Consider the following 23,391-nt stretch of genomic DNA (forward strand, 5'->3'; position numbering starts at 1 on the left):
AGTGTAAGGGGACTTTTTGTATTTAACTGCACATTATTGGCAGAAGATTATTCTAACCTTGATATTCCAGTGTTATACTTGATTCAAATTTAAAAAGGAAACGTGTATAAACTGGCTTCTCTGGTCGCCATATATATTATCTAATGAATATGAAAACAACGTAGATGTCAGATATTCATCATTTCCTGTCTTAACATATTGCATGATTTTCTAATGATAGACGAAACAGTTGCCTAAAATCTTCCACCACTTATTTGGTTTTGACTAGACGATCTGCTTTCTTTTCTTTCAAAATTTGGATTTCCGATTCGGTTTCTATTTTTTAATATAGAAAATAATCCAAAATACAAATTATAGTTAATATAGAAATTTATATAAATAATATACTTAGATAAAATAATTTATTCAAATAATAATTAAGTATCTTATTTCGGAACTTTCTAAAAATCCATGTTTTTCAACTTTGTTCGGATTTAAATTCTCATGTATCCATTATCCCACTGAAGATGACTCACTTTTTTTTTTAGTTTGTCTCAACGAAGATAACTCATTACTAAAAAGAAAATTCTTTTATCTCTACTTTATTCTCTCTTTTACGTTACTCTATCCACCTAACACACAAAATAAAAGTGCTTAAAAACCCGTGCCGCCAAGAAAATGGGTCATCTTCCTTGGATCGATCGAAATTTATATTCTATGAAAAAAACAATTTTTGACTTAGGTCCAAATTTAAGCAAAAAAAAAAAAACTAAGAATTTTCTCCCAACTTGATCCAACAGTACAACTAATAACTGATTCCTGATTTTTCACAATAACATTAAAATCCAAATCACTCATGTATGTGTAAAAATAAAAACAAAATGAAAATTAAAATGAAAAAAAAAATAGTAACACAGAATTCATATCAATACATCATCTCTAAATCCAAAATACCAATTGAATGGCACAAACCCTATAATTAAGTGGCAAAAGATGCATAAGCCATCACTATGGATGAAAGCAGCAACGAAACAATAGAAACATTAGTGGGAACTCTGCCCTTATCCTTCCTCACCACCATTCCTTGAAGCAGAGGCAGATGCAAAATCATTCCAAACAGTGGGATCAAACTCTCTATCAACATCATCCCATTTCCCTTTCCAGCCTGCCAAATCCCAGCTACAAATGACCCCATATTTATCATATAAAGAGTGCACATTGGAACCATGAAAACAGATGGTGCTTCAAAATTGTACACTCCCCTTTGATAGAGCTCGGCTGCTGCTTCGTCCACGGCTTTGTTTGTTGGCAAAAAAGTGGCTTTTCTCAACCCTATTTTATCCATGATGGTATACATATTAGCATAAAAGTATGATGTAAAGGATCTGATCATCCACATTCTTTGCTCGGTAATCCATGTACTTGTTGGGTACCCCGTCATCAAGACTTCTTGCAAATGTTTTGCCTGCGACGAAAAGAAAAGAAACACGAACACTAGGAAAAAAGGGCTTGAGAGCTGAGGAAAGAGATGGATGCCTTGGAGTAGAGAGATTTGAGGGAGGAGAGCTAGGATATAAAGAGGCAAGAAGCTGATTGTGTAGAATGCAATCTCTGCATAGCCCATGCTTTGCAAAATGGACATTCTTAGTAATCCATAAACAAGTGGAGAGTATCTGGAGAAGGCAACCTGGTTGAGTCCCACACTCCATCGACAATGTTGAACGAGAACTTCGCCTAGGTTATCCGGGGACGTACCCAAGAAACCTGGTCTTGCTCTTGAAGATTCATAGTAAACAGACTTCCAACCCTCACAATGCAGAATCAGTCCGGTGAAGTAGTCCTCCACCACCGCGAAATATCTAAACCCTACCTGCACCATATATATAACATGATGATCAAACAAGTTAACAAATTAGCCCATTTTTTCGCATTCATTACTTGCCTGTTCACCCCACTTGGTGCCGTTGTCATAGCTACAAGAAGCGAGAAACTGCAACACATTATCACTCGGATAATTTGGTTTGTTATGTGTGTAAACCGAGTTGATGAACTCTTCGGACGAACCAAACCACTTGATCATATCACCATCTATATCAAGAATTATATTAATGATTATACATAAAATAACAATAATAATTGTGGCAATTTTTCAAATAGTTTAATAAGACTTGATCACATTACTCTTTTGAAGTTGTTGAGTGCTTCTATATAGTGCTTCTCTCCTTATATAAAAGCCTGTGCCAGACAAAATCGGTCCCTTGAGACCGTTCAGACCTTCCCATTTTTCCTAAAACAAAATCAAATTATTTCATTAAAATTACAGATTGGATCATAATATATAATGTAGATAAATAAATTACCCAAGCATATCTGAACTCGCCATCATAGATATCCTTGTCACATAAAGTGTAAAATCTCTGAGGGAATTGAACAAATGCAAGATCAGGAGACAGCTTGGGGTCGAGATGGAAACACATTGCTTGACGAGCTGATGTTGGATCGTTGCAATACATGTCACAATCCAGCACTAGAATGTAGGGAGAATTGCTGATCAAGGCAGATACTCGAAGCTGCAGCAAGGTTAATTAACAAATTAATTAATTTATGAGAATGATATTTTTATATATTCTTAAATTTTTGTATGTGACAATTTATATTACAAGAACGTTTAGTGCTCCAGCTTTGAAACGGTGTGAGTGAAATGGCCTTTTCTCACGAGCAACATAGACTAGATGAGGCATCTGTGGGTCCTTGTCCATTTCATCTCCGTCGTTTATAACCTGCCAATCATTATTCATATTCATATCTATCTATATATGCTGTTTTTAGAGTATAGATATTGATGTCAAAATATTAAAATTAATTGTGAATATACAAGAAGTAGATTAACTTTATCATAATAGTATTATTTTAGACATAAATTTCTTTTATTTTGTATTAACAGAAATTGAATACATGTATAGGGTCCTATTCTAATGCTTTTAGCACCCTAATCCAAAATCAAGACTAAATCTCCACTCTTGTATTTTAAAATGAGTGGATGAGATTAAAGCTCACAAAATCTCAATAAATAGTAGACAAAATATCAACAAAAGGGTAATATCGTCATTATGTTATCATATGATAATTTTCGTGAGTGTTTTTTTATATCAACATTGTGTATTACAAATATCAACACAAGGACAAGAAAATATCAACACATTTTTATTGAGATTGGACATGCATAATATTGAGATTTTGCCTACAATATATTGAGATTTTTTGTTGCATTTGTTGAAAATAGCTGCTTATCAACATGTACGAAAATTGAAATATAATTTATCAAATTTCATCACCCGAACATCGTCGGAACATATGCAATTGAGATCTCGTTGGAATCCTTATTAAATTATCTTTAATTTGATATATTTTTTGCGAAAAAATAATTTAAATTGAGATAGTTACGTAAATTTAAAGATTTGAAATGATTTTGAGGAGAGAGAAAGTAGATAGTTATAATTAGTACATATAGGATTTGACATTAATACCCTTTTAATTTAATTAATAATTATTTAAATTTAAAATATATTACACTTGGCATTATATTAACCACAAGATCTTCTAATCGTTGAAAATTGGTCTCAATTTAGAATTGGTAATTAGTTAGCAATTGATTACATCCCTACATGTATATATATTAATTACGTACAAAACTAAAGTAAATATAAAAACAAATTATAATATTAATAACAATCATAAATATATCATATGTGCGTGGTGCAACTTAAATAATCTTCAATGATTGTTTCTCAAATAAACCCACTAATATAAAAATATAATCTGTATTTTGGAATAATTTGATCTTAATGGTGCAAGATTCGAGATACTCAATCCTATAATTAAGAGCAAAAATTCAAACCAAACATGCCTACCGCAAAAGGACAAGTTTATTTTGTCGCCAAGATTTTAGTCATAGATATCATCTCCACTAGAATGACAATACGAGAATAACACTATTGCTCCATTTATAAATTCACCTACACAAAATATAAGTGTTTACCCATTCAGAAAAAGAAAATATCTATAATTCTTAATCAGTCAATTTTAATTTTAATATAAAATTTTATATCTTGTCGTACGCCGCCTTCTAGAAAGTGAAATTAATAAAGTGAAACAGGATTACTATTTTATACTCCACAAGTTTATATAGAGCTTAGAAATGTTTTAACATAAAATAAGGATTCTTTTCGAACTAGTTGTGAATTTTATCTTATCTATTTTATTTTTATTTTTCTAATAAAATTCTTCTCAAAAACTTTAATTTATTCTTATTATCGAATAGCCTTTGAAAAAAGAGAGACATTTTCTCTTTAATTATATGTTTTGTCCTTCATATTTGCATTCACTTTAGCTTATCTAATATTCTAAAATTTTGCGATATCATTATAATACGAGCACATGATATATATAACAAAATATTCTACATAATTAAGGATTCGACATGCATGATCATGGGTGAACCGAAATGGGAAACTCAAGGAAGGTCAAGGGACTTAATATCACTACAAATAATTTATCTTTTAGAGATAAAAAAATTAAGACTTAATAACTATAGTGTTTAAAATTTTAAAAAAATAACCATAATTTAGGATGAAGAAGAAAGCGTTTCTAAGTTGAGAGCAAATTATCTTAATCTTTTGCTTTTTTAGGACGCTTTTATTTGTGTCCGCTAATTTTAGTTGGGACACTAACCATATATGTGGCCATTTTATGAAACGTTGGTGATATAATTAGACACACAAATTAGCGTCCTTAATAACATTAAAAAGTATCATTTTCCTTTCTTTTTTTTAGTACTACCTCCGTCCCACAAAAAATGTCACACTTTCTTTTTTAGTTTGTCCCACAAAAGATATCACATTTCCTTTTTTGGAAAAAAGTTCTCTCTCACATAAATATAAGAATTATATTTTCTCTCTCAATTTAACACACAAAACAAAACCTCCTAAAATCTCGTGTCATCCCACAAGTGTGACATCTTTTGTGGGACGGAGGGAGTATCACTTAGCCCCTTTAATAAAACTTTATTTATTTTTAAGTATTAATTTTATTGTAGTTTCAAGGCAGAATATGGAAATATGGAATATAGTATATTACCTCAATAATTGGTTGGTGGTCTCTGCTGACACGACTATCTGTACTATCAGCTATCTTAGCCAAGGAAATCTTGAAATCTTCGTATGCTTTCTGCTTGATCATACGTACAATATCAGTATAATCCAACACTGTGACTAGTACAGAAATGAAATTAATTTATACTACAAAAATGTTATGTAGTACCAATCAAATTTTGTAATTAATTTAAGTCATATTTGAATCCAATCTTGTCACACATTTTTATACGGAGTACTCCATTTAATTGATATTTTGACTATATATACACATGTGAAAAATATTTTAATGCATAACTTAGATTATATTTAATCTTAATTATTGAATTAGAGATATGAATATACACTAAGGTCGGTGACATGTAGCATCGTGTGATAATGAAATAGAGTAATGAATGATAATTCGGTCATTTAACATGTGAAAAAGAGTCCCATATGAACTAATTAGCTTATGTTAAATGAGGGTTTGATGAGAAAAGAACTAAAAATAAAACTCAAAAAAAAAAAAAGAGAATTCATTTAATGGTAGACCGGATACCTGTATGTGTGCTTTGCGAAGTAAGAAGTGATGGTCACCGGTTTGTTCGGTCATGAAATAAGCCTGAGGGCATCTGTTGTTCACCATATACTTCCTGCAAAACGGAATCCACATTTTGGCAAATCCCCACGCCTCCTTCACCGCGCGAAACGTGACGGGGGAGCCGCCGTCGTCGGAGAGATAGACATGGAGCTTGTGGGGAGGGTAGTCGAGCGCCATGGCCGATATAACAGTGTTCATAACCCCTAAACTCGGCTCCTTCACGGGATCAGTGGTGCACACGAACACGTCCACCGACGGCAGATTGTCGTCGGCGGGGAGTCTGTCAGGACACGCGGTTCGTGAGACGGGGTTCCACTTGGAGCCCTGGCTGAGCAGCCACTGGAAGGAGAGGACGAGCTCGGCGGCGAAGATGAGAAGGTGGGGGAGACTTGTGGTGATGGAGATGGAGGTGATTCTGTAGTAAAATAGGGCTGCTAAAGCGGCGCCATGGATCAAAGCATGGAGCCTGTTTATTACCATGCGTTTTTTCAGGCTTTGCCATTCATTTAGACCTTCTACTGATTTCTCCATTTTTCTATAACAAAATGAAAATGGAGTGGAGGAACTGTGAGATGGATGATGTCAAGAGGTATCCTTTACTTGTGTTTAATTCTGTGTGAGTCGGGTCGGTGCTTTCCTTATCGCGTCGTTTTCTGATTTGGCCTTATCACGTTGTATTATTCTTGTGTTGTAGTATTATACTCTACGGTGACACGTTCGGTTTGCTACATACATAATCTACGATTGAGTTTTAAGATTGTTTTAGTTGGAGTCTGGAGGGTTAAATATGACTGATTATCACATGATTATTCATCTAGGATTGAGTTTTGGGATTCAATCTCATGAATATTTTTAATTTTGAGAAACAATCTTGCAAACCAAATAGCCCCCCGGCTAGTACAAAAATAACAATGTTAAGGTGTTTTTTAGTTAATTCGAGACGCTAGCTATTTTGTACTAGTATTTCTAAATACTTCATTGGCGCTTTAAATTGCATCCTTATTGGTGTTGTGTCAAATAAAAATAAGGACGCAGATAACAATCGTCAGTGAATTACTTTTTTGGAGACGTTTTTAAATTGCATCTCCAACATATTAAAGACGCAATTTATAAAACTATCTCAGTTTTAACATCATTCGTAATGCTATTGAAAAGCGTCTCGAATACGATCATTGGTTCCAATATATGGGATTTGTCTCTTTTTTCGGATTTAAGAAATGGTCTTTGGTTATTTATGAGTAGAAAGGATGATGTAAGTGAGAATAATGAAAGAGAGTTTAAAGTATTTATTTTTGTCAAAACAAAATAAAATAATTCAATATTAAACGTCCTAACAAGTGAATATGAATCCTCTAAAATCACTTTATTTGGGATGGAAATTTATTTGATATTTCATTCGTCCATAAAAAAAAATAATTTCATTTGTGAACTGTATAGGTTTTAATGAGAAATTAGTAAAGTAAGAGAGATATAAAGAAAAAATAGGTAAAGTATAAGAAATAAGAAAAGTGGATGAAGTATGAGAGATTTTTTATTTTTAAAATTAAGACTATTTTTTTGGATATTTCAAAATGATAAAATGAAATTATTTTTTTTTGGAATGAAGCGAGGAAGTATTAAGTTTAATACTACTATTAATATAAAACTAAAATTAGAATTATGAAACGGCTGCACAAAAATCAACAAATGCAAAAGGAATAGGTAAATAAATTATACAAATCCCGTCGTGCAATACACAAGGGCAATCATCGATATGGACCAACGGAGGAAAAAAAAGACAATTTCGGCTATCACGAATTATCACGATCAATGGACCAATTGAAAGGACCAATCTTACTACTTATAGATTTTTATTTATATTTTTTTAAATCCTCTGTTTGATTTTATTTATTTTTGAAAATAATTGACTCAATTTTTATAAAAATTGAGAACGGAATTGACCTTTGTTATAGCGTTTAGAAAAAGTAACATGTGTATACGGTAATTATGTTTTTTTTGTTTTTTTTTTGACATGGAGTACATAATTATGTGACTTTTTTATTTATTTCAGATGTATCTATTTTTTATTGTTTTCATAACTTTTCTTTCATTTGTAAATGAGTTTAATTATACGGAGGAGTGTCTTTATCATATTCTCGAGAAGAATCGGCAATTTGTTGGCACGTTTCTCTATCCAAACTTCCTCTCCCGGCAAATGTTTCCTCAAAGATTTTACTACTCTGTAGCGTCTTTATCATATTCTCGAGAGTAAAATTGGCCCCATTTTCAAATTAATTGCTATTTATCCATGTACAGCTGTAAATTATATTTATTTTAATATAGTTTATATAATATTTAGAAAAAATAGTGAAAAACTAACAGTAACGGACAAATGTCAAGATATGACCATTAGGTAATAGGAAAAGAATTAGGTGATTCAAGGTAGGTGCTATAATAAACACATCAACAACGAAAAACAACGTCGATTAATTATGTCTAATATACACATTTCTCTGTTTTAATATATTGCATGTTTTCTAATAATAGACGAAATAGTAGCCTAAAATTCTTTCATAGACTTATTTGGTTTGGACTATATTTGCTTTATTTTCTTTCAAATTGGATTTCCAGTTGGGTTTAATTTTTTAATAGAAAATCATCCAAAAATACAAATTATATTTGAATACTCGTATATATAAAGTTATTTAAGTAGTAGTACTATACTTAGATAAAATATTTTATTTAAAAATATTTGTAACTTATGTATATACATAATAATTAAGTTTTTTATTTTGGAATTTTTGTAATTTTCAATTTTGCTCAGATTTATATAGTTATAAAAGTTAGATTCTCATATACTATTTCGGATTTGTCCATATTTCTATTCTACGAAAAAACCAATTTATAAAAAAAATAAATCAAAAAACCCCTCTCAATGTTCATCCCTAAAAACAAAGACCTACTTGTTCTATTTAATCCAACATTACAATTAGTAACTGACTTGTGAGCATAAAAACACAGATTTGATATTATGGTAGGGTTGGTGATGACAGGAATGGCCACACCAACCCCCCCCCCTATTTAAGCTATTACATTTCAACACTCAATTAGCTAGGTCAGTTACGTTAACAAACACTAGTAACTGAAGCCATGTTTGGTAGGGGTGATAACTTTATAAAATTTCTTTCCTATATGAGTTATCACCTCTTATTCTAGTATCCGCCTCAATAACCCAAACTCCCGGCTAGGGCTAGCTTATTCCGTGCACTTGCTTCTTAATTATTCCTCATTCCTTTATACTGTATGATTAATTTAAGTGGCAAAAGATGCATAAGTCATCACTATGGATGAAAGCAACAGCGAAACAATAGAAACATTTGTGGGAACTCTGCCCTTATCCTTCCTCACTACCATTCCTTGAAGCAGAGGCAGATGCAAGATCATTCCAAACAGTGGGATCAAACTCTCTATCAACATCATCCCATTTCCCTTTCCAGCCTGCCAAATCCCAGCTACAAACGACCCCATATTTATCATATAAAGAGTGCACATTGGAACTATTAAAAGAGATGGTGCATCGAAGTTGTACATTCCCTTTCGATAGAGCTCAGCTGCTGCTTCGTCTACGGCTTTGCTCGTTAGCAAAAAACTGGCTTTTCTCCACCCTATTTTATCCATGATGGTAGTCACATTAGCATAAAGGTATGCTGTAAAGCATCTGATCGTCCACATTCTTTGTTCCGTAATCCATGTACTTGTTCGGTACCCCGTCATCAAGACTTCTTGCAAATGCTTTGCCTGCGATGAAACGAAAAGAAACACGAACACAAAGAAGAAAGGGCTTGACAGCTGAGGATAGAGATGGATGCCGCAGAGTAGAGAGATTTGAGGAAGGAGAGCTAAAATGTAAAGAGGCAAGAAGCTGATTGAGAAGAATGCATTCTCTGTATAGGTCATGCTTTGCAAAATGGGCATTTTTAGTACTCCATAAACAAGTGGAGAATACTTGGAGAAGGCAACCTGGTTGAGTCCCACAAACCATCGACCTTGTTGAACCAGAGCTTCGCCTAGGTTTTCCGGGGCCGTACCCAAGAAACTTGGTCTTGCTCTTGAAGATTCATAGTAAACAGACTTCCAACCCTCACAGTGCAGATTCAGTCCAGTGAAGTAGTCCTCCACCACCGCGAAATACCTAAACCCTACCTGCACCATTACATGATATGATAAAACTTTAATTAGTCCATTTTTCATACTACTATATGTTTTTACTGTATAACTTGCCTCTTCACCCCACTTGCTGCCCTTCTCATATCTACAAGAAGCCACAAACTCCATCTCTTTCTGCTCACTCATACAATTTGGTTTGTTATGTGCGTAAACCGAGTTGATGAACTCTTTCGACGAACCAAAACGCTTCATCGTATCAACATCTGCACCATAATGTAGGAGTACTATAAATAATTAATTGTGGCAATTTTACAAATATTTCTAAACTTGATCACATTAATTACTCTTATCAAGTTGTTGACTTCTATAGAGTGCTTCTCTCTTCATATAAAAGCCTGAGCCAGACAAAATTGGTCCATTGAGGCCATCCAGGCCTTCCCATTTTTCCTGAAACAAAATCAAATTGTTTAACCAAAAACAAAGATTTGATCATAATACCATTAATGTAGATAAATTAAATACCCAAGCATGTCTGAACTCGCTATCATAGATATCCTTGTCGCATAAATTGTGAAATCTTTGAGGGAATTGAACAAATGCAAGATCAGGAGACAGGTCGGGGTCGAGATGGAAACACATTGCTTGACGAGCTGATTTTGGATCGTTGCAATACATGTCACAGTCGAGCACTAAGATGTAGGGAGAATTGCTGATCAAGGCAGATACTCGAAGCTGCAGCAAGGTTAATTAACAAATTAATTAATTTATGAGAATGATATTTTTATTATTTATATATTCTTAAATTTTAGTATGAGAATTTATATTACAAGAACGTTTAGTGCTCCAGCTTTGAAATGGTGTGGATGAAATGGCCTTTTCTCACGAGCAACATAGACTAGGAGAGGCATCTGGGGATCCTTGTCCATTTCATCTTCGTCGTTGATAACCTGCCAATCATAATTCATATTCATATTAGAGTTGCTAAAATTCTGAATATATTTACATAACATTGAGTATGTAGGTAAACTTTATCACAATACCAATTATTTAGTGAATAGTTTGATCTTTATCACATGAATTTGAGGAATAGTTTGATCTTAATTATTGAGTGAATAGTTCGATCTAAAAGGTCAAGATTATTTTATATGAGGAGTAGTAAGTTTGCCTAGAAATATTTAATACTCCTACGATTTATTTGCAAATAAGAACTTTTTACGATCTAGTTGTGAATTTTATGTTATCCATTCATCTAGAATTTTCAAATTATATGTTTTGTCCCTCCTATACTTTTGCGATAATTAAAATCATGAAAAAACAAGCACATGAAGTACTATGAAGTTTCGAAGCAGAATATAGTAGTAGTACCTTAATAATTGGTTGGTGGTCTTTGCTGACACGAATATCTGTACCAGCAGCCATCTTAGTCAAAGAAATTTTGAAATCTTCGTAAGCATTCTGCATCATCATAAGCAATTTTTTAAAATTCCAATGGTGTGTACACTGGAGGAACGAATTTAATTTGCAAAAATGCATGAACCAATCAAATTTTGTTATTTGAATACAATCTTATTACATATTTTATTGATGTTTAGACTATATATTCTATCCATACCGTAAAATTTGTGACCTTTTTTGGGAAAGTCAAAATTGATTGACTTTATAATAAATGGGTCATTTAATGGTAGACGGTTAGTTACCTGAATGGATGTCTTGTGAAGTAAGAAGCGATGGTCACCAGTTTGTTCGGTCAAGAAATAAGCATGAGGGCATCTGTTCTTCACCTCATACTTCCTGCAAAAGGGGAGCCACACCTTGGCAAAGCTCCGCGCCTGTTGCAGGGCGTGGAGCGTGACAGGGGAGCCCCCATCGTCGGAGAGATAGACATGGAGCTTGTGGGGAGGGTAATCGAGCGCCATGGCCGATATAACAGTGTTCATCACCCCCAAGCTTGGCTCCTTCACGGGATCAGTGGTGCACACGAACACGTCCACCGACGGCAGATTGTCGTCGGCGGGGAGTCTGTCTGGATACGTGGTTCGAGAGACGGGGTTCCACTTGGCGCCCTGGCTGAGCAGCCACTGGAAGGAGAGGACGAGCTCGGCGGCGAAGATGAGAAGGTGGGGGAGACTTGTGGTGATGGAGATGGAGGTGATTCTGTAGTAAAATAGGGCTGCTAAAGCGGCGCCATGGATCAAAGCATGGACCCTGTTTACTACCATTCGATTTTTCAGGCTTTGCCATTCATTTAGACCTGCTGATTTCTCCATTATGAAAATGAAGTGGAGACAGAGGAACAGTGAGATGGATGATGCCAACAGCTATGCTCTACTTATAGTCGTCCATGACGCCGTTTTCTGATCCGTCCTGTATTATGGTCCCTTACACTGTTGTAGATTCACTTCCTTTAATATGGAATGCACACAAATATGTCTTGCTCTAAATTGGGATGGTAAGGCCCACATAATTGAGTCTGTACCCTAGCGTTCGGCGTCCTACAATTGGTGTAGGTTTGGGAACTGTGGAAATTCTTTTTTTAATCAAAGAATAGGGTTCTGACCCATTTGCAAATTACATCACTGACCAAAAAACGAGGAGGGTATATTTGTAATCTCCAACACAATTCTGGATATCATTTCCGCTTATAGAAATGAACACCACCTCAACAAAGAGATTTGAATTTGGACATTTCAGACACGAACAGGGCAGACTTGCATTGTTCCTGTCTGAAAACCACCTCAACAAAGATACATTTAAGCAAGCCCGCATTGTTCCGGTCTGAAATGTCCAAATTCAAATCTCTTTTTTGAGGTGATTTTCATTTCTGTGAGCGGAAGTGACATCCAGAATTGCATCAGAAATTACAGTTATACCCTCCTCATTTTTGGGTGATGTATTTTGCAAAGAGTAATGCTTTGTGGCCACAATGTGGCTGGCCACACAAGAACATAATAGTAATTACAAGTATTAAAATCATCAGAGTTAATGAGTGTAGTTATTAGTGCTATAGCGTTTTTACATAATAGACCTTGCCTATTAAAATCTTTTTACTGCTTAATTTTTATGTTATTTAGTTTCAATACAGTTTCAAAATGAATCAACAACCATCTTGCCTACTCTTTCCCAACAACCCTCTCGTCGGAAAAATTCTGATCAGGGATGCTTAATTTTTTCTATTTCCTTAGTATATCTGATCAAATATAATTTGTTTACACCACCATAATAGTACTCCACATCTTATAAAATGACAAGAACAGCAATGTTGATAATACTAACTTGATAACATTAATAATATTCTTTTATATTGTATCACACATTATTGTTGAACATTATAGTTTATAAAATACTAACATATAGGAGTAATAATATTTCAATATTATATATCAATTATTTTATAATTTTGTATTTTAATTTTATTTCACGGATTGATATCATAATTATTGATTTTCATATTATGATATATTCGTGTATATATACTAATTATTACATTGTTATATCATCACTATATTTACGTCCCATAATAAGAGTCATATTTTGGCCGTCTCACAATAAGAGTGTTATTTCACTTTTATTATAAATGGTAAGTAGACCACACATTCCAACAATATATCACACTCACATTTTTTTATAAAACTAATATATATATTAGTGAGACTCGAATTCCACTTACTTATTCAAACCAAATAGAACTTTTGTCGTGGGACGAAGGAAGTATTTAGTACTCCCTCCGTCCCATCACAAGTGACTAGTGTTATATGATTAGAATTTAAATTACTGAATGAATTTTAAGAATTATTTTGAATTCAAATTAATTCCCATCCTAATTGTTCAATGGAACCTAAGATCAAATAAAATTTATGTACTATTTAAATCTTCAATTATCTTGAGTTCAAATTAATTTGATCTCAATTATTCAATTGAAATTTAAGATTAAATAAATTTCAAACTGATCCATGATCAACCGAATTGTAAGAAGTAAGAACAATTGAAATTTCCAATTCAAACGTTCAATTATTCAACTCCATATAGATTTAATATTAATTGAAAATACTAAGCTATTTAATTAAATCTAAAATGTATTTAAATTTCTGACTATACAATGAATATACCATTGAAAATACAAATTTATAGTTCATTAGGTCCTTGTATAAATGCATTTTGTTTCATTAAGTCTTTTACTTTTTTTTGTTTTGTTAGGATTTTATACAATTTTCCATTTTAAATAATTTTTGAATTAATTTAAAAAAAATTAAAAAAATAACTATTTCAATAAAATTAATTAAATTGTAAAGTCTATTAAATAAAGATCCAATCAAATTAAAAATAAAAATATAAAAACATCTTAAATCAAAATGCAATACATAAAGACTAAATGAAACTTAAAATTGTTAAATAACTTACTTAAAGAAAATACTTTGGTAGAAGGACCTAATGAACCAAAAGTTTGTTGAATGACCTAATGAAATAAAATGTACAAGTACAATGGGCTATTTTGACTTTATATTTTTAATATTCAATATATGGTGGAGTAATTGAGCATTATAATATATAGAGTGATCAATTGCTAACTAATTAGCAATCCCAAATTAAGACTAAATCTTAATTATTAGATTAGAAGATCTAGTGGTTGAAATAATGTCACATAAATTATATTTTTAATTAAAAAAATTAATAAATAAAATTAAAGGGTATTGATGTCAATTCTCTCTCATTAAAATCATCTTAAAACTTTAAATTTATATAACTCTCTCGATTTAAAATATTTTTTCGCAAAAAATATATCAAATTAAAGATAATTTTATAAGGATTCCAACGAGATCTCAATTGCATATGTTCCGACGACGTTCGGGTGATAAAAATTGATATTTTTTATTTTAGTTTTCGTAAATGTTGATAACCAGATTTTTATCAACAAATACATCAAAAAATCTCAATAAAACTATGTAAAAATCTCAATAAAACCATGTAAAAATCTCAATAAATATGTGTTGATATTTTTTTGTACTAGGGTTGATATTCTTATGTCATATTGTTGATATTTGTAATACACTATGTTAATATAAAAAAACATTCACGAAAATTATCATATGATAACATAATGACGATATTACCCTTTTGTTGATATTTTGTCTACTATTTATTGAGATTCGTAAGATTTAATCTCATCCACTCATTTTAAAATCTATATGCATTAGAATATGACCTTTATAATATATATTTAATTAAATAATTTGATATTTCAAATTATCTAAAATTCAACTGAATAATTGGTTAATCTATCTCAGATATATTTAAAGATTTCAATTAATCTTAATTTCAACTAAATAAATAGTTGGACATATCAATCCATCTTAAACTCAATTAAAATTTGAATTGATATTAGATTCAATTTCCTACTTAAGGATTTCAATTGAAGATTTTAGTTGATCTCGTCCGAATTGAGATTTTAATTAATTTTTTACTCAACAAAAATTATACTTAATCAAATACTATTAACTGGTGATAGTACACTAAATACTATCAATATTATTGTTGCTGTAAGTTATTACTGATTTGCAATTTCAAATCATTGTGTTTTACATTTTTATATTCTCAAATTATCTAAGTATTATTAAATTTATTTTAATTTAAATAAATGAAACTACATTAAATACATATAATTTAACAATGATTATCATGGAAAATTCATAAAATAGTTTTAAAATAAATTGTACTACATATTTATATTATAGTTTCAATTTCAATTGATTTTTTAATTATAGACTACATAAAAGTGTCGCAACTAATTTAGGATATCAAATGATTTAATTCACTTTCAATGTTAATCTTATATTTCACTTAAAAGACGTAATTATTATGAATTTGAATTATCTGTAAAATATGAAGTAGGAACATTTTTTTTAGTCCACCAACTTTGCCAAAGTATCATTTTAGATCCGTGAACTTAGAAAATATCATTTTAGGTCCATCAACTATGAGTTAATATCATTTCAAGTACTTTTTTACTATTTTCAAGTTTTTCTGGACGAAAATACCCTCCATACCTTAAAGGGTATATATTTTTAATAAACTTATCATATACTCATATTTTTTATAAATATCTTTACAATATATTTTTGACGAATTTTCTAAATATAATTTGACCTTCAATATTATCACTTAATTATGTGACATGCAAGTAAAATTGCTTCAATTTTTTATATTAAAGAATTTTAAAATTGAATAAAAAAATTTTCTTTAATAATAAAAAATTTAATAAGGATCTTTTCTTGCATGTCTCAAAATTAAGTGATAATATTGAACGTCAAATTATATTTAGAAAATTCATCAAAAATATATAGTAAAGATATTTATAAAAAATATGAGTATAAGATAAGTTTATTAAAAATATATAACCTTTAAGGTATGAAGGGTATTTTTGTCCAATAAAACTTGGAAATAGTAAAAAAGTACTTCAAATGATATTAATTCATAGTTGATGGACCTGAAATGATATTTTCAAAGTTCACGGACCTAAAATGATACTTTGGCAAAGTTCGTGGACCAAAAAAGATGTTCACTCAAATATGAATTACTTGTATATTAAATTAAAGTATTTTAAATTATTATGGTCAAAATGTATGTTATTTAAATCTATTTATAAATAATGAATTTGAGAATTAGTATAATAACAAATTTAATGAATAGTTAAATTAAATTCGCATAGAAAATTATGTGAAGAATAAATACAATTTTTAGTGCATTATTTTGAATTACTAAGAAAAAGAAGACTCTTTCCCTTCTTCATCGACTGTTCACACACATTAACAAAAAGAGTAATTCTACATTCCTCAGTTTTCCACTGTATTGTTGATTGAATAAGAATGTATTTTACACACAGAATTTATTAGAGGGTACAATAGTCTTAAAAAAAACCTTGTACTTCCAAGGCCAGCTGATCTCATTAAATGAGTATAGTTACACAATTTTTATTAATATTTTATTATTATAGCTGGCCATGGCAAATGAGTCAGAATCCTATTCTTTGATTAAAAAAAGAATTTCCACACTTCCCAAACCAACACCAAATCTAGGACGCCGAACGCTAGTATACAGACTCAATCATGTGGGCCCTACCATCCCAATTTAGACCAAGACATATTTCTATGCATTCCATCTCCATCATGTACCGCTGTTATTTGTATTTATTTTAATATAGTTTATATAAAAATTGTGAGGTAAATGTAAATAAATGACCATAAGCAGCGGCTATAATAAACACATCAACAAATACAAAGCGAATAAGCAAATGATGGTAGCTCAAAAACAATTAGGAGGGCTAAATTTTAAATTTGAGATCTCAAAAAGACAAATTCTGACTACGTGTTATATTTTTGATATCTAAAAAAAATTCTTTGGTGGTTTGGAGCATATGGAGGTGCATGCGTAGTGTATCCAATTAAAAAGGACCACAAGATTTATTTACTTTGGAATTTCCAAGGTAGGATGGGGTTCCACTTCCACAAATTTCCATTCTGATCTTTGATTCTTGGAAGATGAAATCCCTTCTTGCAAAATCTTCTTGAGCCATTTAACTTTGTTTATATATTCTTCCAAATTCATAATTCCTGCTTCAACAGTATATGAGCGCTTCGAATTCAGAGAGTCGCGTTCATTCATGCCTTGCCTAGAGTCCGTATCTGCTTGCCTTGCTTCGTTAGGGTTAGCTCCACATCCATTTGTGCTTGCGCTCTTCACTTCACCTGAAGTTGATGAGTTAGACGAAATGGGCGAAGAGGACAGCAATCTAGGAGGCAATCCAACACACTTCGGAACATCTTCAATGCCTGCATTATGTCAGTAGCCAGAGTGATTTAAACGTAACGATGGTTGTTGATGAAAGGGAGATAGAAAAACTAAATGAACTTAGAGTTCAGAACTAGGTAACGAGTGACATGCGTCATGGCATTCATCACATAACAAAATCACATCTACAAACAAAGCTTCAAATGGTTTGTCATTACTCATTAGCATAAATAGATTCAATAGATATTTAAGATCCACTTTCTTCAAGGGAATACTTGCTAAATCAGGATTACTAATTTTTTGTTTATCAATATAGATGGAAATTTTAAGATATCTTAAGGCCCTTGATAATCTCTACAATTTGAGGTAACCTGTTTGATTCTTGTCCAATCGCAAGGAGTAAGATTCGAGACATTCTAGTTTTGACAACAACTCAATCCAATATATTACCAATCCTAAAAAGTGAACGCATCGTAATGGTTAAACTCTCAGTTGTACCACCTATTTCTAGGCCACATTGAATCGAAAGCAAGTAGTAGGAGTATATGTATTTAGTTTTCATATAAACTAGTCTAGCTAAGTTGTTACACAAGCAAACTAGTACACATTTCAGGGGAAAAGTTTTGGAACATTTAATCAAGAGTCACAAATCATAAGACATACACTTGCGATAGCAAATAACCTATTCGTTTGACTCTCCATAGGGATCGATTTAATCCACGACAATGCCACAAACATGCAACATTCGGTAGACAAATATGAATTATCCCAGACACCATTTACCGAATTGCAAGCAGATAGAATACACACTGATCTTTAACAAAGATTTCCTAGGCCACCTCACTTCTGTCCAGCAATGTTTTTTACTTCAAAAGTTCCTCGGACAACCAGACATATATAAAGGTAGAGTACAGAAACAGGAAAAGAAACAAACGTAGAAGAATTCAGCCAGCATAACAGGGGTAAACAGGATATGAAAGGAAGACTTTACGAATTTTACTTTTAACAAATTAGATTCCCAAACATATTCAAGAGTTGTTTGTTGTTAACTCATACCTTGATTATTGGGTTTAATGATGCGAGCAGCACAAGGGTGGCCAAAACCATCTTCCTGCAGTTTGCAACAACAAAGTTATTCTATACATCAAACAGTAGATCAATAAACGTAAGACATCATAGTGAACATGCATGCAGAAGCACCAACAGCCCTTATACGATCTGAAAAGTAAAGACTGGTGTACAATATAGACGCAGAAGCCAAAATACAACTTCACATAGAACTATAATTGCTCATTTTCTAAACTGTAGATATGATATTAGGAGAAAACATGATAACTAGAACCAAAACTACTACCACTGACAACCTCCCTAAGCATAGACCTGAGGTAGAATGAAATCAAATCTTACAAAACAATCTTAATGATTTTAACAATTGTAATAAATAATAATAAAAAATGCATAAGAACACAACACAAACCACTTGTGAGTAAAAATCAATATTTGCATTATAATAGCATAACGAAAATTATACTCCGTTAAATGTGCAAGTACATAAAAATCTTTAGAATGGGAAAAAAAAATACCTAAATTGCACTACTTTTCCTATTTTCATTTCCAGAATTTGTGCCAAATAAATGGGACCTTTAGGATAGAGGAATCTTAAGATCAAGTTCCTTTCAAGGAGCTTCAAATGTCTCAAAGAAGAAGAAAGACTTGTCATTTTCCATAAGGTATTTTCGTATAACGACACATGTGCGGACAAAGAAACTGTTAGTAGAAAATCCAACCATGTCCCTCAAGGTTCAAGTTATGCTAATTAAACTCACACTTTTACACATAACAACCCACGATAGATCCAACACGCAATTTAAGGTATGAATCAAATAAGAAATACAATGCAGTTTTGCACCATTGACAACTTAAGAAAAACAAACTTTCTGTTGATAGGCTATTAAGTTACATGTGATTCCGCAAGTAGATGGCAAGTAAATATGTTCTATACGTGAAATTTCACACAAATAAGAGCGAAGAAATGACAAACCTGCAAAGGTAATGTCCAACCATGTTGAAGAGACCAGTCCAAAGATGGGCGTAAATCTTTAATACTTGCTTTGTAAGATGAACCCTCACCAAGAGGTGGTGGTCTAAGCTCAATCTAAAAAGATAAAGAAAGAAAAAAGTTAATAAGTTCACAACATAACACCATAGTTGAAAATTCTGCCAAAACTAAATAGTGTTTGAATAATTGCATCTCTGCCATAATAAAAGTGAGGGTTAATTATTTTATTAAATCAACTTCCGACTTATTTTTTGTATATAATGAAGATGAGAAATTGTTTAATTATGGCTCATCTAAAAATATTGGCAACAACTGTGTCAAGTTTGTGGCCCATTTCCACTCATTTTAGAGCAAGTTTGTTGGAAAATTCAAAAATTTTACATATGACTCGATTTTGATCGAGTTATGAGGACGAATTTAGTCAGACAGGAGCGAAGAACGGCTACAAGTCCCATTAGCTCCTAAAAATTTTCATCCTCATTACTCAAACAAAATTGTCATATAATGTCAATATCTTTGTCTTGACGTGAACAACAAATCTTATTCTATAATTACCAAAAATTGACTGCATAACTTTATAATGGCGTTGCTGCTAATTTCAAATGGACCATGATTTCAAAGGAACTCATTAACCAGGAGGATTTGAGACTAATTAGTGGGCTCACCCATAAAACAGGCCACCAAGAATTATTACCTCAGCTTTTTCATCATCAAATAACTGTGTTATTCTTCCACACCAATAACAGCCAGTATGGAAGAAGTCCACCAAATCACCAACCTTCCAGGAATCACAAACAATAACTGAGACTTCTGAGATATCACTGACGTGAGGCATTTGCTTTTCATTATAGACAGGAGGGTATTGTGGCCTCAACATCAATTCGCTATGTTTCCGCTTTGGTTTGCCCATTGGTAGCTGATATAGCTTAGTCCAATTTAATTCTGCACAGAAACAAATCCGAATTCAATTAGATGGTTACATAAATATCTAATATGATGAAATTAACAAAAGCATGAAACACCAAATAGCTCTGAAAAAATGGAAGAAAAACTATAAACAAGACTCCTTCAAGAATGAAACTTGTGCCTATCTAATAGCCGCAAATCAACAATAAACTAGACACCTTACTTACTATTAAGTAGGATTATAAATAATCCTTAACTTATAGTTAGCTAGGGCGATAAAATGCACAACCCCAGATGGCAAAAAGAAACAGAGATACATGAGTCGTGTGCCTATAATGTGAGATGAAGGATATCATCAATCAAAACTCCTCAGTCACACCTTGAATTTAAAATTCCATTTCAAGGTAAGTAAGACACTACAGGTGCACCCAACAAAAAATGATTCATAACCTTTGCCTAGCCATCATCACTCTTGACGATAGCAGAGCTCTAGTGCAAGTACTTGGTCTCCATAGCTATAAACAATTTCAAGCCAAAAAGGAACTGACAACATGAAATCTTTACCAAACACAATGGACCACAAAACGCCATGTGGACACACTATGGAGGTACAAGGGGGTGTTTCAATCAGAATATGTGATCAAACTTGGAGAACCAATCAAACATTACTAAGATGCAATGAGCATTGTGAAATCGAGAAAGACTTATAATGAAAATTATGCTTGACTGAAGAATGTGTGTCTTATGTTGCTGGCATACTAGAAAGTCACAAAAATTTGTATAACTTGGTGCACCAACCCTGGCCAATAGGCATTTGCGGAAAGTTGTGAATATGTTCGTTAAGCGCCAGAATCCAGGGTGGACTCATTAACCTTGAAATCTAGATAAGGCCGCAAGGAAGCTTAAATTGATGGAGGTGTAAGGAGCCTATGACAAATCAACTTTCGGCTTTTCATGTCGGCTTTGGTTAACCAAAAATTTGACTCTGGGCGTTAAGTAAGTGGAGGCTGGAGATACATGCATGCTATATTTATAAGTTCAGAATAAAAAGTCACCATAAGGTCAAAACTTCGGACTATAAGAACAACCTAGCAAGCAACTATGAACTACCAAAAGTGTAGAATAAACATATCACAGAACAAAGTACTATTGCTCAACTTTTGGAAATGTATGCACACTTTAACTTCTAGACTTCAGCCACTTATATATGAAGGTTAATAATTTTTCAAAGTGCAAAATTCCAAAAGCAATAACTGTTTAGGGGGGAAAACAGAGTATATATCTTTTTCAGATGAATCTAAAGTAAATTTCAAGTTTCAGCCTCTACCTCCTGTCATGAGCTAACATATTAGCCAATCGATAAGACAAAATTCAGAGGGGTATCTTACAGTTACAAGAGTGGATCCCAATTCTAACCTATGTTTTCGTTTAACAAAAACAGGCAACTTTGGACACTTACTTTCCTCCGTGTAGTCATAATATTCTGAGATATGTCCAAGTTTTCCATTTCTCTCGCTGATCTCTCTAATCTGATACAAGAAATATAGAGGTTGACACAAGTAACAAAAATGATATGCCAAAAACATATTCCTGAAGGCACAAAGCAAAACAAGTGCAAAGGGTTCCTAGAGGGTGTGGCCACACACGCAACGCATAGGCACCAGTAACTTCGAAACGAGGCTCACAAAATTTAGAATGATAGTACCCCATCTCATATGATAAATGGTTAATAAGAGCATTTAACAAAAATGCAAAAAATCATTATCATGGTAGATAAAAAAATTTGCATCTTGATCTGACCAGCATACATTTTCTTTGCATCTAAATTGTTTTACCTTGCATCGAAACCATGCACCACGATAACCAAAGCCAAAAGACCTCAGTTCAGCCAGTTGTCCAGCTTTAAACGGTAAGTTCTCCATGGAAGATAAATCCAACAATGTGTGCCCACACGCACACAGTGAACTTATTGCAAGAACACACACGCACTGAATTCTTTAAACCGACCCATTTATCAATTTAGGTAAATTGAATTGGTAATTCAAATAGTTTCAAGATCCCAATTCCTGCAATCAAGAAACAGTCTAAATCAGAATCACAAGAAAATATAGTATTTCAGAATTGGAATTCAATTTCTGAGACATTAATACTCAAGATGAAGACGGAGATGTGCGGAAAGGATTTGAGGTGGCGTGCAGCGTCGAGCGACGAGAGTTGGTTTGCTCTAAAAGCGGTTGTCGAACTTTTTTTTGTTGGCGTTAACACTTTAAACCTTTTTAATTTATGATGAGTGTATTATTTTATTCTTATAAAGCGCTGTATCAATTTTAGATATATTATGGCAATATTAAATTATACTATGTCGTGTGTCAAATGGCAACTTCAAAAGATACTAGTATCATTTTAACAATTAATTAGAAGCATTTTTATATATACTTTTATTTATTAATTTATTGACGAAACGACATCAGTTTAGTTAGACTTTTGATGTATCGTTTTAAGAATTTTGGCATGTCATATTGAATTCAATTTTGGTAAAAAAAAATTTAGAAAATTTAGCATATAATACAAATTTATGTATTTTTTTTATCACATTCAAAAGTGATAAATGTAGATCCTACTTTTATACATTGATTTTATAATTAAATGTTAGTGTAGGAAATTAGTGAAATGTAGAAGTGCTTGCCAAAAGTAATAGGAGTAGTAAAAGTAAAATGGGTACCGGAAAATATGGTAAAATAAGACTTCTAATCGGGACCGAAGAGAGTTCGTATAAGTTTTCCACTTTG

At 32.4% G+C, this 23,391-nt stretch overlaps 3 protein-coding genes across 6 annotated transcripts; all 3 read right to left on the reverse strand.

The window, feature by feature from the left end:
• Nucleotides 1-842: 842 nt before the first annotated feature.
• Nucleotides 843-6,278, reverse strand: LOC125194493 (quillaic acid 3-O-glycosyltransferase CSL1-like). 3 transcript variants are annotated; one of them, XM_089057308.1, is made up of 8 exons: nucleotides 5,668-6,278; nucleotides 5,116-5,205; nucleotides 2,640-2,759; nucleotides 2,340-2,549; nucleotides 2,161-2,266; nucleotides 1,922-2,067; nucleotides 1,667-1,849; nucleotides 843-1,444 (listed from the first exon to the last, which is right to left on the reverse strand). In XM_089057308.1, exons 1-8 carry the CDS (start codon nucleotides 6,238-6,240, stop codon nucleotides 959-961), a joined length of 1,914 nt encoding a protein of 637 aa, XP_088913434.1. In that variant the 5' UTR covers nucleotides 6,241-6,278; the 3' UTR covers nucleotides 843-958. The 3 variants fall into 3 exon arrangements, with proteins under 3 accessions (XP_088913434.1, XP_047948698.2, XP_088913433.1); XM_048092741.2 differs by having other exon boundaries at nucleotides 843-1,849; XM_089057307.1 differs by having other exon boundaries at nucleotides 843-1,845; nucleotides 1,918-2,067.
• Nucleotides 6,279-8,634: 2,356 nt separating this feature from the next.
• Nucleotides 8,635-12,201, reverse strand: LOC125194494 (quillaic acid 3-O-glycosyltransferase CSL1-like). Its single transcript, XM_048092743.2, has 7 exons — nucleotides 11,553-12,201; nucleotides 11,221-11,310; nucleotides 10,683-10,802; nucleotides 10,378-10,587; nucleotides 10,200-10,302; nucleotides 9,970-10,118; nucleotides 8,635-9,891 (listed from the first exon to the last, which is right to left on the reverse strand). Exons 1-7 carry the CDS (start codon nucleotides 12,120-12,122, stop codon nucleotides 9,001-9,003), a joined length of 2,133 nt encoding a protein of 710 aa, XP_047948700.2. The 5' UTR covers nucleotides 12,123-12,201; the 3' UTR covers nucleotides 8,635-9,000.
• Nucleotides 12,202-17,133: 4,932 nt separating this feature from the next.
• Nucleotides 17,134-22,857, reverse strand: LOC125193296 (uncharacterized). Of its 2 annotated transcripts, XM_048091070.2 has the most exons (7): nucleotides 22,753-22,857; nucleotides 22,438-22,668; nucleotides 22,062-22,131; nucleotides 20,391-20,638; nucleotides 19,679-19,792; nucleotides 18,694-18,748; nucleotides 17,134-17,678 (listed from the first exon to the last, which is right to left on the reverse strand). In XM_048091070.2, the coding sequence occupies exons 2-7, from the start codon at nucleotides 22,522-22,524 to the stop codon at nucleotides 17,314-17,316; spliced, it is 939 nt and encodes a 312-aa protein (XP_047947027.2). In that variant the 5' UTR covers nucleotides 22,525-22,668; nucleotides 22,753-22,857; the 3' UTR covers nucleotides 17,134-17,313. The 2 variants fall into 2 exon arrangements, with proteins under 2 accessions (XP_047947027.2, XP_088926144.1); XM_089070018.1 differs by lacking the exon at nucleotides 22,062-22,131.
• Between the last annotated feature and the right edge of the window lie 534 nt (nucleotides 22,858-23,391).

This window comes from Salvia hispanica, chromosome 4, assembly GCF_029641045.1.
Source record: "Salvia hispanica isolate PSC_SH4W2 chromosome 4, Shi_PSC_v1, whole genome shotgun sequence".
In the NCBI taxonomy this organism is placed as follows: Eukaryota; Viridiplantae; Streptophyta; class Magnoliopsida; order Lamiales; family Lamiaceae; genus Salvia; species Salvia hispanica.